Source organism: Dysidea avara, chromosome 8 (genome assembly GCF_963678975.1).
Source record: "Dysidea avara chromosome 8, odDysAvar1.4, whole genome shotgun sequence".
NCBI classification, from domain to species: domain Eukaryota; kingdom Metazoa; phylum Porifera; class Demospongiae; order Dictyoceratida; family Dysideidae; genus Dysidea; species Dysidea avara.
In genome coordinates this window covers 10,384,827-10,399,228 of record NC_089279.1, presented here as the reverse complement: position 1 = coordinate 10,399,228, position 14,402 = coordinate 10,384,827, and the positions used below count along the sequence as shown (strand labels likewise).

At 35.8% G+C, this 14,402-nt stretch overlaps 1 protein-coding gene across 1 annotated transcript; it reads right to left on the bottom strand.

Moving 5' to 3' along the window:
- Positions 1–7,068: 7,068 nt before the first annotated feature.
- LOC136264758 (glycylpeptide N-tetradecanoyltransferase 2-like) lies at positions 7,069–8,154 on the bottom strand. The gene has a single exon (XM_066059529.1). It carries the CDS (start codon positions 8,152–8,154, stop codon positions 7,069–7,071), a length of 1,086 nt encoding a protein of 361 aa, XP_065915601.1.
- Positions 8,155–14,402: the final 6,248 nt, after the last annotated feature.

The window sequence follows — 14,402 nt, the reverse complement described above, 5'->3', positions numbered from 1 at the left end:
CTAGCTATTTGCAGCTAAAAGTCATATATGGAGCACAATTGACATGTACACAAAAAAATTTTGGAGGGGGGTCAAGAGCCCTCTTGATACCCCTAAATCCGCCACTATTAGAGTGCGGTGCATGTGTGTGTGTGTGTGTGTGTGAGTGTGTGTTAGAGGGAGGGAGGGAGGGAGGGAGGGAGGGAGAGAGAGAGTCAGAGTCAGTCAGTGGCACATACATGCCATTGCACAGTAATTGTTGTATCACCAGGTAAGTTAAACTTCCAACCATATGGTTTGTACAGTAAATTGCACTGTGGTCAAGTCACTTTGCAACACAGTCACTAATTACTTATCAACTCAGAAAATTGTTATTGATGCTTAGGTAGGAATTGCTCAGAGGTGACCATACACATGGATAAATCCTGGGTTTGAAAGGAGGGGATTTTCCAGGAAGTATACATGAGCAGGAAGTATGAGGGGCACAGTCCCTCAGAAGTTATCAGCATTTTATATGTATGTACAGAATAGATTTTGTGTATACAAATGTTTAAACTGTAGTATATACTAAATTTATGCTTCCTATGTGTATGGTCTTCGTTAATCATGAGAAACAGTAATAACTCCCACGAGTAGTTTACAATATGACCAAAAATGTTTTGTCTTAATTTTGTAGCCGATTTTGGTATTGAAAGAACAGCCAACACTTAGTATAAAACTAGCATTTGCAGCACCATGACTGCGTGTGTTGCTTTGATTGAACCTCATTAAACCAATATTTCAAGTATTGAAAGGGTGTATATACGTACTTGCTCCCAGTGTGAGATACTCTAATAGAGCAGTCAGTTCAATACCTTAATAGAACAGTCAGAGCATGTAGAACTTATGTAAGAATCCTCCACAGTTGCTGAGTATGTTTGACAATTAGCATCTGCAGCTTAGCCACTAATAGCCAGCTAGGAATTTTGCAGATTGGTCCTTTGTATGACATTTTATATGACAATTTGTTTTATCTGATCTACTTATGACTGTCACTTATCCCTACACCTCTCGATCAATGCAGACCACTTAGAATGAAATCATATTCATATTTATTATTATTTACATATTTGTACATAAAACTGCTCTGCATCAAAAATTTCTGTCCTGAAACGTAATTACCGAAAACCAATCCGATTATCGGTGCATCTCTATTAGATATATGATTCGACCTTTTTGTCCTCCTGTCATTCATACTATTAGCATTCTACACACATCGTAGACCATTGGTTTTCTATATACCTAAAATGGCTGCATACATTTTTACTTGCTTTGTAAAATTCACAAGATTGATATCAATGCCACATCACACATTTCACTGATGGCATAATTTATGATCACTTCACTATTAGTTTAATTGTTGATTTTGCATACTTTATTCATTTTCAGTACATGTAATGTCATGTATGAACTTCTCAGTTATCTGAACCTACATTGAAACCGGGTTGGGTCACTGGGTCACATTTTGTCTGGGTCTGACACACTTTATAGAATATCTGGCCAGATTGGATCACATGGAAAATGAATTTAGTATATTAACATGTTTTGTAGTCCAGTCCCAGCTTCTTTCCTGAGCCATGCCAAATTATAGGGATTATGTTTTATGGTTTGTAAGTATACCTGGAGTCATGCCCACTTATCGATAGGTGTAAATGCAGTCAGTAGGTAAGCATGAATCCATGTTGTTACTGCCTGCACGTTTACATGAACCACCCAACCATAGATTATTATACGATCAATATTAAGTGTACAGTTGTACAAATCATAGCCTACTCTTGCAGCTTCCTTTGTTGTGATCCACACCTGCTTATCAGGATATTGTCTGTTGGGGCCAAGTACATTTAAAAGTATTTAAAGTACTTTTGAGTTTTCAAAGTATAAGTACAAGTACTCCAACTGAAATCATGAGAGTACTTTAAGTAAAGTAAAAGTACAGTACATTTTCCTAAAGCAAAATTTATGCAGCCATGTTAATAACTTAAGCTTGAAGTACAAACATGCAAGGTACAGTTTTATATTCACAGAACCATTACACGGCACAAATAATCATTTAATCAATATACGTAAGTCTACTTGGCTCAGCTTTAAATTCTTTTCCTACGATGCCAAATAACGTCTTAATTAGGATAGATGATACAGGTACTGAAAGAACTTCTTTTGCCACAATGGAAAGGTAAGGATATGCTTTGCGGTTATCCTTCCAAAAAAGTTAACTTTACAGGGGTTGGTTTTTTTCGATACACATGGGGTTTCCAAGTAGTCATCAAGTTCAGCATATATAAAGTAATAAAAGTAATTAAAGTAATTTCGATCAGTTACCATAGTTGAGCTGTCTTCTTCACAAGTAGTGGTGTCTGACATAGAAAGATGCATGTACTATAAATAATAATTTCTTACCACCAATTCAACAAAACCCTCATTACAGTAGTTGCACTTAGCCTTATACTCTCAAACTTCAGGAATTAAAAAAAAAATTTAGGACATCAGGTATACTTTCAGGTTTTTGTCAACCATTCTCTTCAACTCTCAATTTAAACAACAGCTTTATTATACCAGAATTCCAACCAGAATAACAACTGCTAGTGGCTACATGATACATAGTATGGTTACTATAGAAGTTGAAAACTACTACTTCATCAAATTTATTTTCATTGACACTCACTGTGTACAAACTACAATGCTTGCAGTACTTAAAAGTATTTACAAGTACTTTAAGTACTCAAGTACATACAAGTACTTGGCAAAAATAGGTACTCATGTACTTGGCCCAATGTCTGTCTGTTGGTATGCAATCATGCTGATTTATTGGTTAGATGTATTAAAGTTTGTAAAAGCTACACCTATTCATAGCAAAAAATTTATCCTACTTTGAACCACGCCTATTGACTGATTGTTAGTTACATAAAATTTAGTTTGCCTGTTTATTTGTTGTGTAGTTACCCATTTACTTACATCCAAAATGTGGCTCTTGGTGTACGCCTTGATTTCAGGTATAACGTCGTTGCTATCTGGGTTATAGCTGGTCATCCAGGTCAGCAGTAGTGACCCTGTTTCATGTTAATCTGAACACTGAGTGGTCCCTTGATAACTGAGAAGCCACTGTATCTCTTTCTTCATTATAGCAGAGCGGCTAAGCAACAATTTTTGATGAAATCGTTCACTTTGTGATAAAAGCACATTTTTTTGTGGAAGTTGAGTAAGGTATACTAAATCATTTGAGATATGGTGCCTAGGGATGGACGGTATTGCTTTTTTGAAGAACAGTATGGTATTAGGAAAAATACCTCGGTATCATTAAATATCTTTTATATTGTACACTTTTTAAAAACCTGGGTAAGCTATGATTTACACTTATACCCACATTGTGCTAGTAGTGAAAGTTATCTTTTGAAGGAACAAATGAAATGACAATTGTACCACAAAGTAAGGTTTGAATATCTCAAAAGGTAAATTATTGTGTTTGTCTTGTCCACAGCATAAACACATGGTTGTGTGGGGCTTGACTTCATGTGTAGCCACCACTAAACCACCAAAAATTTAATTAATACATTAAATTCGGTATTTTTAGAAAGCCACAACAGTATCTGAAAAATACTTTTTTAACTACTAATACCTAAATACCTCCCAACCCTAATGGTGCCACATCAAAATCATTGCCTTAGGGCATGTTTTTAAACTTTAAAACTAGATTGTAAGCCCATATCTATAGTATGTTCACGTTGAGCTGAATCCTCAAAAACATTTAATAACTCAAGGATGCAATTACACACGATCTTGAAATTTCTCATTTGTAGTACTGCTTGACCCACTAAAAATATTTCAAAATCTTTTTGTTCAAATGTTTGACATAATATTTACGGCCAATCAAAATTTTCACAATACATTTCCTACGGGAAAGCCATATAATTACAGCCCTTTCCCGAACTTGTAATGGAGCCAAACCATGCGTGTCTGTTGTTGACACCTTTGCTGTTACCAGTAATCATCTGGTTGGTTGAAATGTTAACTCTGTTAAGAAAAAATCCACTTTTAAATAGCATGAATGTATTTCAAATTTACAGGTGTAATCAGAAAATGTTTCAAAACGTGGTACTGTTTTAAAGCACTTCTAATGGAGCCAATATTTCAGTGTTAAAAGTACAGGTACAATCCAATAGAAATAATATATTGCACATCTATGGCTTCATATATCATGAACCTCCATGCTTCTTAAGGGGGGAACGCTACTAATTCCTATGGTTTCACATGCAAAATCTTGGTTTTCATTGATCTGTACTTGCTTTCCATCCCCTTTTATATCAGATGTGTTTGTGGTAATTAAAAATCACCATCTCCAGTTAGAAGTACTGACTTTAAGACTCAGTTTAGTACTTTAGACCTAAAGAATGAGAATTCTACAAATTTTGGATCTAGTCTCACAGTTTTAGTTCTATGCTTCCTAAACTTTGTCACCTGCTACCTAAGTGTGTTTATAACAAAAGTATGGAAGTAATTTTTTGAAGTACTTTATCAAATGAGCTATTGAACTCTCTAAATTTTCTATGAAAAACAGTAATCTCCTTTTTTGAAGCCATAGTAGTCATTCCTAAAAATCTGTTTCCATACTTTTAAAAATAATGTTATTACAAACCACTACAAGAATTTTTGGGGAGTTTCACAATTAGCTGTAGGAGGAGAATGGATTTTAGTGCTAAAATTACGGTGTTTTGTAATCATGTCATAATTTGCACATACTTCAGAAGATTTCACTCAGATTTGCACTAAACAGAAGTTCAATGTCTCAACTACAACATGTGTTATTTATCAGGTGGAAAACAGTATCTGTGTGGGTTTTACAGCTTCATATAAAACACATAATTTTATTCACAGAAGCCATAGGACATAGTTGCTTGCCCTTTAACATGGCAAGCTAATGACCTGGATGGGTGCCCCCCTTGATCAGCTTTTGGATATGACCATCTCTTGCTTGTGTATTCAAATGCAAAGTTTCAGTATATTTACCATTGAGCCAGCTCAAAGCACTTTTATGGCTTCCCCCAAATACATTTTTCTATTTATTTTACTTTTCAGGTTCTTTGAGCATGATATGATTGGTAATTTTAATGGCACCGTATCTAATATGAAATAGTATGAATTAAGCAAATGTTGTACCAAGTTTGGTGCTTTTATTAAAAAGTGAACAATTTTTTCACTTAGCCGCTCTACTATTAAGTGTACAAGTAATTATTCCACAACTGTTTCTCTTCTAGGTTCTTGCTATAATTACTGTGCCATTTTCTCACGAATTTTCTAATTCGTTTCTTCCTCTGCTACATAATGACGAGATCACCCAACCACTTTGTAGCAGTAGTGATGAAGATGACACCATTGATATGTTCATAGGTGAGCCTGTAACTGGGTGTTGTATGAACCTGAATACAAGCTCAGGGTGTTTACTTAGTAGAATGAGTACATTATTGTTTTGTTTTTCTGTAGCTGAATGTGTTAAAAGATCGTCAAAGAAGAAAAAGAAATGAATTATCATTTTGTACTGTTTCAACACATTCAATTTTGCATTAATTTTCATAACGTAATAACGATAATATGTATCTATGATGTCTCCCAGTGTAGGAAGTTAGGTATTACAGTGGAACCTCGATTATCCAAACTCTTGATTATCCAAACACCAAATCGACTGCTCAATTAGTGTATTTTGTCAACAAGTGTATGCTGTATTAGAGTAGTTGAGCAAAGCTGTGTATATAAATGTATGGAAGTTCGATTTTACGTACTATTCAATTATATAAACACCCTTTCCCCCCAATTAGTTCAGATAATTTAGGTTCCACTGTACAGTTAAAATTTAATCATGGAGAACTCATAATTTTAACTCTTGACTACATGTACTAGCATGTTGTACTCCCTATGAAGTCAGCAAATCCACAAGTCATTCTTTAATTTACCCACACAAATCACATAGTAATATGATAAGCAGTTATAGCATATTATGCAAATTAAAAGCTGTCCATGATTTGTATTGCAACACTGATCATGAGGAAGCTATACAGGCATCTGATTCACAATGATGCTTGTTTTTTTAGATGCTAGTGAGGATGACATCTCAGCACCAACCCAACGTGCTTTCAGGTGCTGATAAGACACCAAGTGAGTTTGTAGTGAGGTTAACTCTTCTGTGTAATACTGAGTTAATTAACTTGGGTTTTTAAAGATAAACGGAAATATTTTTTGGGGGGTCAGGGATGTATAATATTGCATGCACTTAAATGATGCCTTTTCATAGTATAGCTTAGGCCAGCTGGCAAACTTGATTACTTTTTTCTCATCCGGCACAAAAATTTGGATTTCCATGCAGGTGGGAGGTCATTTTTATTATTCATTGTTAAAGAAAATACTCCAAATCAAGCTGTTTGTTACTGTAAATGCCTTTTAAGAATTAGTTATTACGTTTTACCACTGTTTCTGAGGTGCAAGTGACATTTACTGTGTTGTAAAATTATAGCCAGCCTTCTAAGCATCATAATATTATACGTGTGCACATGATTGATAACAGCAATAATGAAATTAGAGGCGGTGGGATAAATGGGATGTGGGTGGGGATGAGAAACAATTAATCAAGTTTACCTGGCTCAAAAATATACATGCTATAATTCTAAGCTGCTGAAGTTTACGGGTGTATCATGGTTTCAAAGCTATACCAAAGATTAGTCATACAGTTGTAGCTAAATAATTATGTACAGCAGTGTACAAGTAGGCTTTGTTGTCATCATGTTACACGTAATATAATAGCCATTGAACAACTGTTGAATTGATGCAAATGTTGAACCAGTGCAAATCATAGTGGGACTTTACCTCTACTCTTGGACTTTTTAGTGACAGCAGAATTTGTCCGTCAGTTACATAGCCAGTGCATGGCTGCTTATTAATTAACCTGCAGTAGGTTTACCCAAAACATGTACAATTCTTTGCAAATGTGTAACTCGTATGTACAAAAACGTTACTTTTATTATTAGTACTATGAGTAAATAATGGAAGTATACTCTTGACCTAAAATTATATTGCAAAGTAGTTTGCTTCAGATACTTCATGGTATTTGTAGTTGTAGAAGTAACAAACTAAAGATGTAATTGGCTGAAATGAAAGTGACAACAGGATTTCACTTTTAATGTTAAGTTGTCCTACTACCAAACTATCAGTACCATTATCCCTAGCACACACCATCACATCTGATATTAGTTGTTTAACTGGAGTAAGTGTGGATATCACTGGGTTAATACAAGTCACTACTTTACCATCATCGCCGAATTCTAGGACACACCTCACAAGATCAGTGATGTTGTTAGTCTCATTTTCCACTACATAAGTGATCACATAATTTGGTAAAGCTGGACACAGAAAATGATGAGAAAATTCTTCTTCACTAGTAAAGACTTGCCTGATCTCAAACTGTGATAAATACTTGTTGACAAAAGCTAATACACTAGGAACATCTTCTGATGTCATTCTCCTCCAACCAGGTGTTCTGGGTGAGTTAGGGAGTTGATAACTTGTGGAATTGGTGAACTGAAATGTCCACAGTGTATGGGTAGTCACAGGCTTGAAAATACCAGCCATACTTAAGAAAATAAATTGACTAATATTACTCAGGTTAATTCTTCTCTGGAGTTCCTTGTGAGCCATATACAAAATTCGTTTGTTGTGATATTTAAAATGAAAACTCATCCTTGGACGAACACACATTACTAATATCCCTCCAATACTCATACAAACAGGATAAGCCAACACTACACCTACTAGTTTACCATTAGATGACCTGATACCAAATTGCCATTCACTCTTTGTATGGGGGTGTGTGGTGGTATAATAAAATAGAGCAAGACTGAACCCTAATGTTGGCTGTGTCTTTCGCATGAAATAAACTACTTCCTCAGCATCACTACTATTCAGTGTAACCCATTGAAATCCTTGTGGTAAAGAGTATGGTTCTTGTCTAACATGTTCTGGTAGCGGCTCAATAGGACCAACCTCCCCTACCTCTTGTCCACGCCACAAAATAGGAAGACCTACATGTTCATCTGCTTCCTCACAGACCAGACTCTTGACTGCTAATGATGACAACTCATCTTGTTTCCTCTTCATTGAAGTATATGCTTGGTAAACTAGTTCTTGTGGTACCTGCCATTTCAATTCAACACAACCTGTTTTGATAGTAAGTAAAACAAGTCCTCCTTCCAACACTTGCTCTAATTCATATTGATGTTTTTGTAAATCTGCAATGGTGAGCTTCTTTGGGTCTTTATCATATTTTTCAACCAGAGTTATAAAATTTTTAAACGTTCTAATTTCAACATTGTAGAGGACAAGATCACTCACTTTCCTCTGATAATAGGTTTTCTTAAAAAGATCAAATGACTTTATTGCTTCAGGTGTCCAGATCCATGTGTAACAGCTTCTAATAGTCTTGTATCAAACCAGTTCCAATATTCAGACTTTGTCAATGTATCAAGCAGACCATTAACTGAAGATGTGCTCTCTATTAGGGGTATTAACTTTCGTGGGAGATTACTACCTATTCCTTTGACCTTCTGAATACAGGCTCGTTGTAGGTGAGGTAAGTCACCAGTTTGTACGACAACTCTTCCAACTGATGAGGTCAAATGTTGATAGGCTTCATCAATATTCCAGCATTTGGAAAATTTTACTAGTGCTCTGGATTGGTCTGCAGCACTCTCAGATGATGCAGATGCTAAAATGTTAAAATATTTCATCTCAGTATGAGAGTAATGTAATTTATAAAACCACCATGAGAATTATCTATACAACTGTCAATATGAAAAATTAGAAGTTAGTAGGAATCATTTCAATCAATGCAGAAATAGGATTGAGAATACCGTAGATCGGGAAATATTCGACAGTAAGAATATTTCGTGGTTGCCTCTACCAACGAAAATAAATTACGTGAAATATTTTCACTCTTGAATATTCTCCATTTGCGAATATTTTTTGGAGGTCGAGCCATCAAAACCGAGGTCGAAGCACTTGAGGAATGAGTACGCTATTGGAGAAGAAAGAATAATGGCCTACCGTCAGGGTTCCAATATCTACCAGAATAAGTTTGCATGCCACCGTAGCCGTAAATTTAATATAATTTTAGTGTCTAGCTAGCTAGTGGTTGAGGCTGACCTCCGTCACAGCTGGGCATCCATCACAATTGTCCATTCAATGTACAATAGGTACCCGTATATCAACTTTAATCGTATCTTGCACACTCATTTTTGGTGCACGAAATTATTTGCTGTACAGAAAAATTTTCTGGTAAAATATTTTTGTGGCTTGCATGAAAATATAGCACATCAAATTTGTTTTGAACTAAATGATTTCGAATGAAAATTTCCCGATTTGCGGTATCACTCAACATGGATATTAAATCCCTATACTTTAGCCCGGCATATAATAAAGTGTATACAGTAGCAAGAGTAAACTCTTCCATTATTCACTCTTGATAGTAGGAATTAAATTCACATGTCAGATGATAATCTTACGTGTTTTAGCACATTTTATTGTCACGTAATGATCCCTCTGATTTTTCTTTGTGTATGCTGCTAGCTAACTATTTGTGGCACAAAAACTCTGCACCTAATGGAAAGAATGGTATTATATATGCCATGCCAAGCCAGGCACCTCAAATGCTAATTTTCAAAGTAGCCATGTTTGTATAGTTTTCAGTCTTGTTCAGCCTGTCTCATATTTGAAACAGTAGGTGAAGTGGCTGTTCACTTAATCAACATAATTATTATGCAGTTCAATTGTGGTGAGAACTGATGCTGAATAAATAATGGAAAATCAATTACACCGGCTTGTCCTCACATATTAATGGTGTTTGGCAAGTTCTCTCAGTTGAACAGCTATCCAGTGTAAATATCCTCCAGACAAAATAAAACCCACAATTGACCACCCTTTTCTTAGCTGAAACGGTGTCTGTATTTCAAAAGTTAGTCCTGGTCTCACCAAAAAATCTTATGGAAAAGTTTGGTGGCTTACAGAACATTATTTAGATATCATTTAGCAAGGGTGGATTTAGTGGGATTTCTGAGGTTTTCAGAAACTCCTATGGGTTAGGCTTACTCCAGAACAGCTGTCCAGCCATCAGGCAACTAACTATGTATAAACTAGTTTTACAAGTACACAGAAAAATCTGGAATTTTCAACTAGAGTAGGGACCATAACACATTGATAAAAAGTACTGAAACAAGCTGGAGTAGTGCACGATATTAAATCACAGTAAAACAATAAGAAATGTTATATCCCTACTGTGCATTTCCATAATGGTATCTTGAGCACAGTAGGGATATAACACTTCTTATTGTTTTACTGTGATTTAATATCATGCACTACTCCAACTTGTTTCAGTACTTTTTATCGATGTGCTATGGTCCCTACTCTATAGTTGAAAATTCCAAATTTTTCTGTGTACTTGTTTGCTAACTTTTTTTGCAAATAATTATTATGACTGGTGAACCCATGCATACCATGAAAGAAATGGCTCCGTGTGCCCCAGCTATATCAATTATCGTCTGAAAAGTGAAATATTCATTACGCTTCGTTGTCAGCTATGTTCAACCCGTTACACAGCATTTCGGATCAAGAACTGTTCGACAAGCACCTCTGCAATCCATGCATACCGAAAGAAAGATGGTGCTGTGCACCCCAGTTATATCAATTCATCTATCGTCTGAAAAGTGAAGTATCCATTATGCTTTATTGTCAGCTATGTTCAACCCGTTACACAGCAGTACGAATCAAGAGCTGTTCGAAAAGCACTCCTATGATCAAAATAGCCACTATGAAAAATACGGACGATTTCCGTTACAAAGGGAAGCCATCACGTGCTACCACCAAATCAACACTTTTTGCTGTCAGCAAAGATGAATAGGACACAAAGGACAACACTGGTGAGTCCATGAAGAATCCATTTTACATATTGTGGTATGTCAAAAGTCACCTCTCGGGCCGAAGCAACGTCGAACAGTGAAAAAATCAAGCCCGTAGCCTTAGCCGTTATCGAGTTATGCTTGTCTGAAGGCATCAGTCAGTTACTCAGTCATCATTAGAAATTCCGTTAAAAAAATATTTTTTTAAATTTTGTAGTAACTTGTTGAAAGCGTTTCGGGTTGATCTGAAGGCTTGTCTGGGCTTAGTTTTACCTAACCAATACTGCCTCATTGTTGTCACGGAAAATTGAGGCTGATTTTTGGGTGATGTTGTTTTGTGGGTCACACCTACTCCTTTGTGGTCCCCACTATATGTACTATATGATGATACTGATTCTTCCTTAACTATAACTAAACCATCTCAGTGTTTAACATATGAATCATACTCACCAATTTTTATCAGCTAACCGATACTATCACTCTTCCTTACAGCAAATATTAAGGATCATACCCTAAGTTTTAAACTTCTAATTAATGCTCATCATTTAATCATACAGTATGATAGTACTCTATAGTGGGGGCATGGCACATGAAAAAAACATCACCCAAAAACCAGCCTCACTTTTCCCTAATGATGATGAGGCAGTATTGGTTAGGTAAAACTAAGATAAAAGAAGCCTTCAGATTGACCCGGAATGCTTTCAATAAGTTGCTATGAAATTTAAAAAAAAACAACTTATTAAATGGAATTTTCTAGTGACCAACTGAGTAACTGACTGATGCCTTCAGACAAGCGTAACTCGATAACGGCTAAGGCTACAGGCCTGATTTTTTCACTGTTTGACATCGCTTCAGCCAGACACGTGCCTTACGTACAATGCATTCTTCATGGACTTGCAGTGTCCTCCTTTTGTGTCTCATTCACCTTTGCTGATAGTGAAAAGTATCGATTTGGCTGATGGCTTCCCTTCATAACGGAAATCGTCCATACTTTTTATAGTGGCTACTTTGATTACAGTGGTGCTTTTCTAACAGTTCTTGATTCGTAATGTTGTGTAATGGGTTGAACATAGCTGAAAACGAAGCATACTGGATACTTCACTTTTTCAGATGATAATTAGTATAGCCAGGGGGCACGACTTCATTTCTTTTCTTTTGATGCGGTATGCATGGGTTCATCAGTCATAATAATCATATTTTACAAAAAAAGTTAACAAAAAAGTGCAGCAAATTTTTTTCTGAGCACTTCTAATATCATGCACATAGAGCAGTCACAGTTTCCAAGGGTAGATCTATGAAATTGTGTTATAAACTAGAACTTCCATTTATAAGGTAAAAATTAAGTGAGGTGAGCAACTGATAGTAGTGGTAGAGTGGTAAAGGGTTCAGGTGGATAGGTGCAGAGGTCCCTGGTTCAAACCCTGAAGCTCTTTTGTGCACATTTTTACTTCTCGGTGACTGTTCTATTAGAGTATCTTGTTTAACGTGTTTAGTTTTTGCTTTTGAATTTGTATATACTGGATAGGCAGCAAGATGCCAGGGGCACACTCCAAAAATTCATACAATTTGAATGTAGTACGTAATTATAGTATGAGTACAATTAGGACAAGTGAGTATACTTTATAAGAGGTGTTGATCAAATCAGATTCAATCACAGTTGTGAGTAAAATATTCCAAACACTGAGATAGAAACTACACATGTAGAAGTTAGTTCTGAAAGGAGGAATCATAAAGTGTAGTGGGTGATGTTGACATGTAAAATGACTGGTGGTGGGATAATAATTATGACGGTGTTTGTAGAGCAGACAGGTGGCGTAAAATGTTTTATACAGTGTAGCTAATACATTTAGACTATATAGTACTTTCAAATCACAAAATGGTTTGCGCTATGATGGTCAGCCTCTGCATACCAATATTTTAACTTGTTTCTACCAGTTGTTTACCATGCAGGCGTGATAAAAATTTGCATTTGATAAATGCTCATAACTTTGCACAACTGTAAAAGTGCCAAATTTAAAAAGAATCCAATAAGGGTTGCATGAGTTATGGCAATTTTGTAGGCAGTGCATAAAAACGGAAAATGAATAAAAATGCAATGAAAGATAATATGACAAACTTTGAAGGCACATATCTCAAAGATGGTTGGATGGATTCAACTCAAATTTGGTATGGAAGATGTCCAATGTTTGACAGAAAAAATAGCTATTTCTGTTCAGTCATTACTGTCGCGTTTTCTTGGAAATACACGCTTGCCTGTCATGTGTGGCTTTCCTTGATCACATGACACTATCATGTGTCCTGATAAATCACTATGACTAACCTGTTGTATTTGCTTCATTTTTTCTAATGGATGAGGTCCCCTCACTTAATTTTCTTTTAATTTCTTTGGCTGTTGACTTCAGGAAAGGATTGAACTCCTCCATAGCAGATAGTAGTTGCATGAATGACTCATCATTACCATTCTTTAAATCTACTGCAATTTTATTATCTAACAAATAGTCAGCTGCCTCTGTTGATGTGGACTGAGATTTCACTTGAGCTTTAAGATCACCTGGAAAAAGACCTTTAGAATTTAACTTTGCAAGAAATGTGACATCTTTCATGGGTAAAGAAGTGATCAAGTTTTCATTGAAGTGTGTACAGACTTCTAGGCTAAGTGAAGTCATCTTTTCATTCATAGCCTGTCAGAATAAAAGAAACAATGTCACATGTCAACAGCAACAATGTCACTAGGTATATAAATGTTGATAAACAATAATGCAACAATCAGACATGGGGCCAAGTACATTTAAAAATACTTAAGTAAAGTACAAGTACTTTTGAATTTTCCAAGTACAAGTACAAGTACTCCTGCAGCAATCAAGAGAGTACTTAAGTAAAGTACAGGTACATGCTGGAAGTACTTAAGTAAAGTAAATATACACTGCATTCAGTGTATTGTAGTATGTAAGTGTGCCTAAGGGGGTTGATACTTTCAGGTTTTTGTCAAACATTCTCTCTCTTAAACTCTAAAATGCACTGCCTTGAACAGCAGCATTGTTTTTGTTTGCCAGAATGCTATGACATCATTAATCGATCGTGGCAACATGGTACATAGTAAGGTTGGGGAAGGCAGTAGAAGAATCGCAAGTAGTTGTAAACTGCACCTTCATACAATTTTGTTATTCTCATTGTACACCAACTGTGTACAAACTACGTATAATGTTTGCAGTACTTATAAGTACTTAAAAGTACTTTAAGTACTCAAGTACATACAAGAAGGTACATACAAGTACTTGAGTATAAGTACAAGTACATTGGGGAAATTAAAAAAGTATTTGAGTAAAGTACAAGTACTTTCAAATCTGTACTTAAGTGTACTTAAGTATAAGTACTCATGTACTTGGCCCCATGTCTGGCAACAATACAACTGTGGTTATCACGTACCTAGTCTCATTATATTTATATGGATCATAT

Coding starts and splice junctions, on each gene's coding strand:
- LOC136264758 (XM_066059529.1), bottom strand. CDS start 8,154: ATGAAGAGGAAACAAGATGAGTTGTCATCATTAGCAGTCAAGAGTCTG.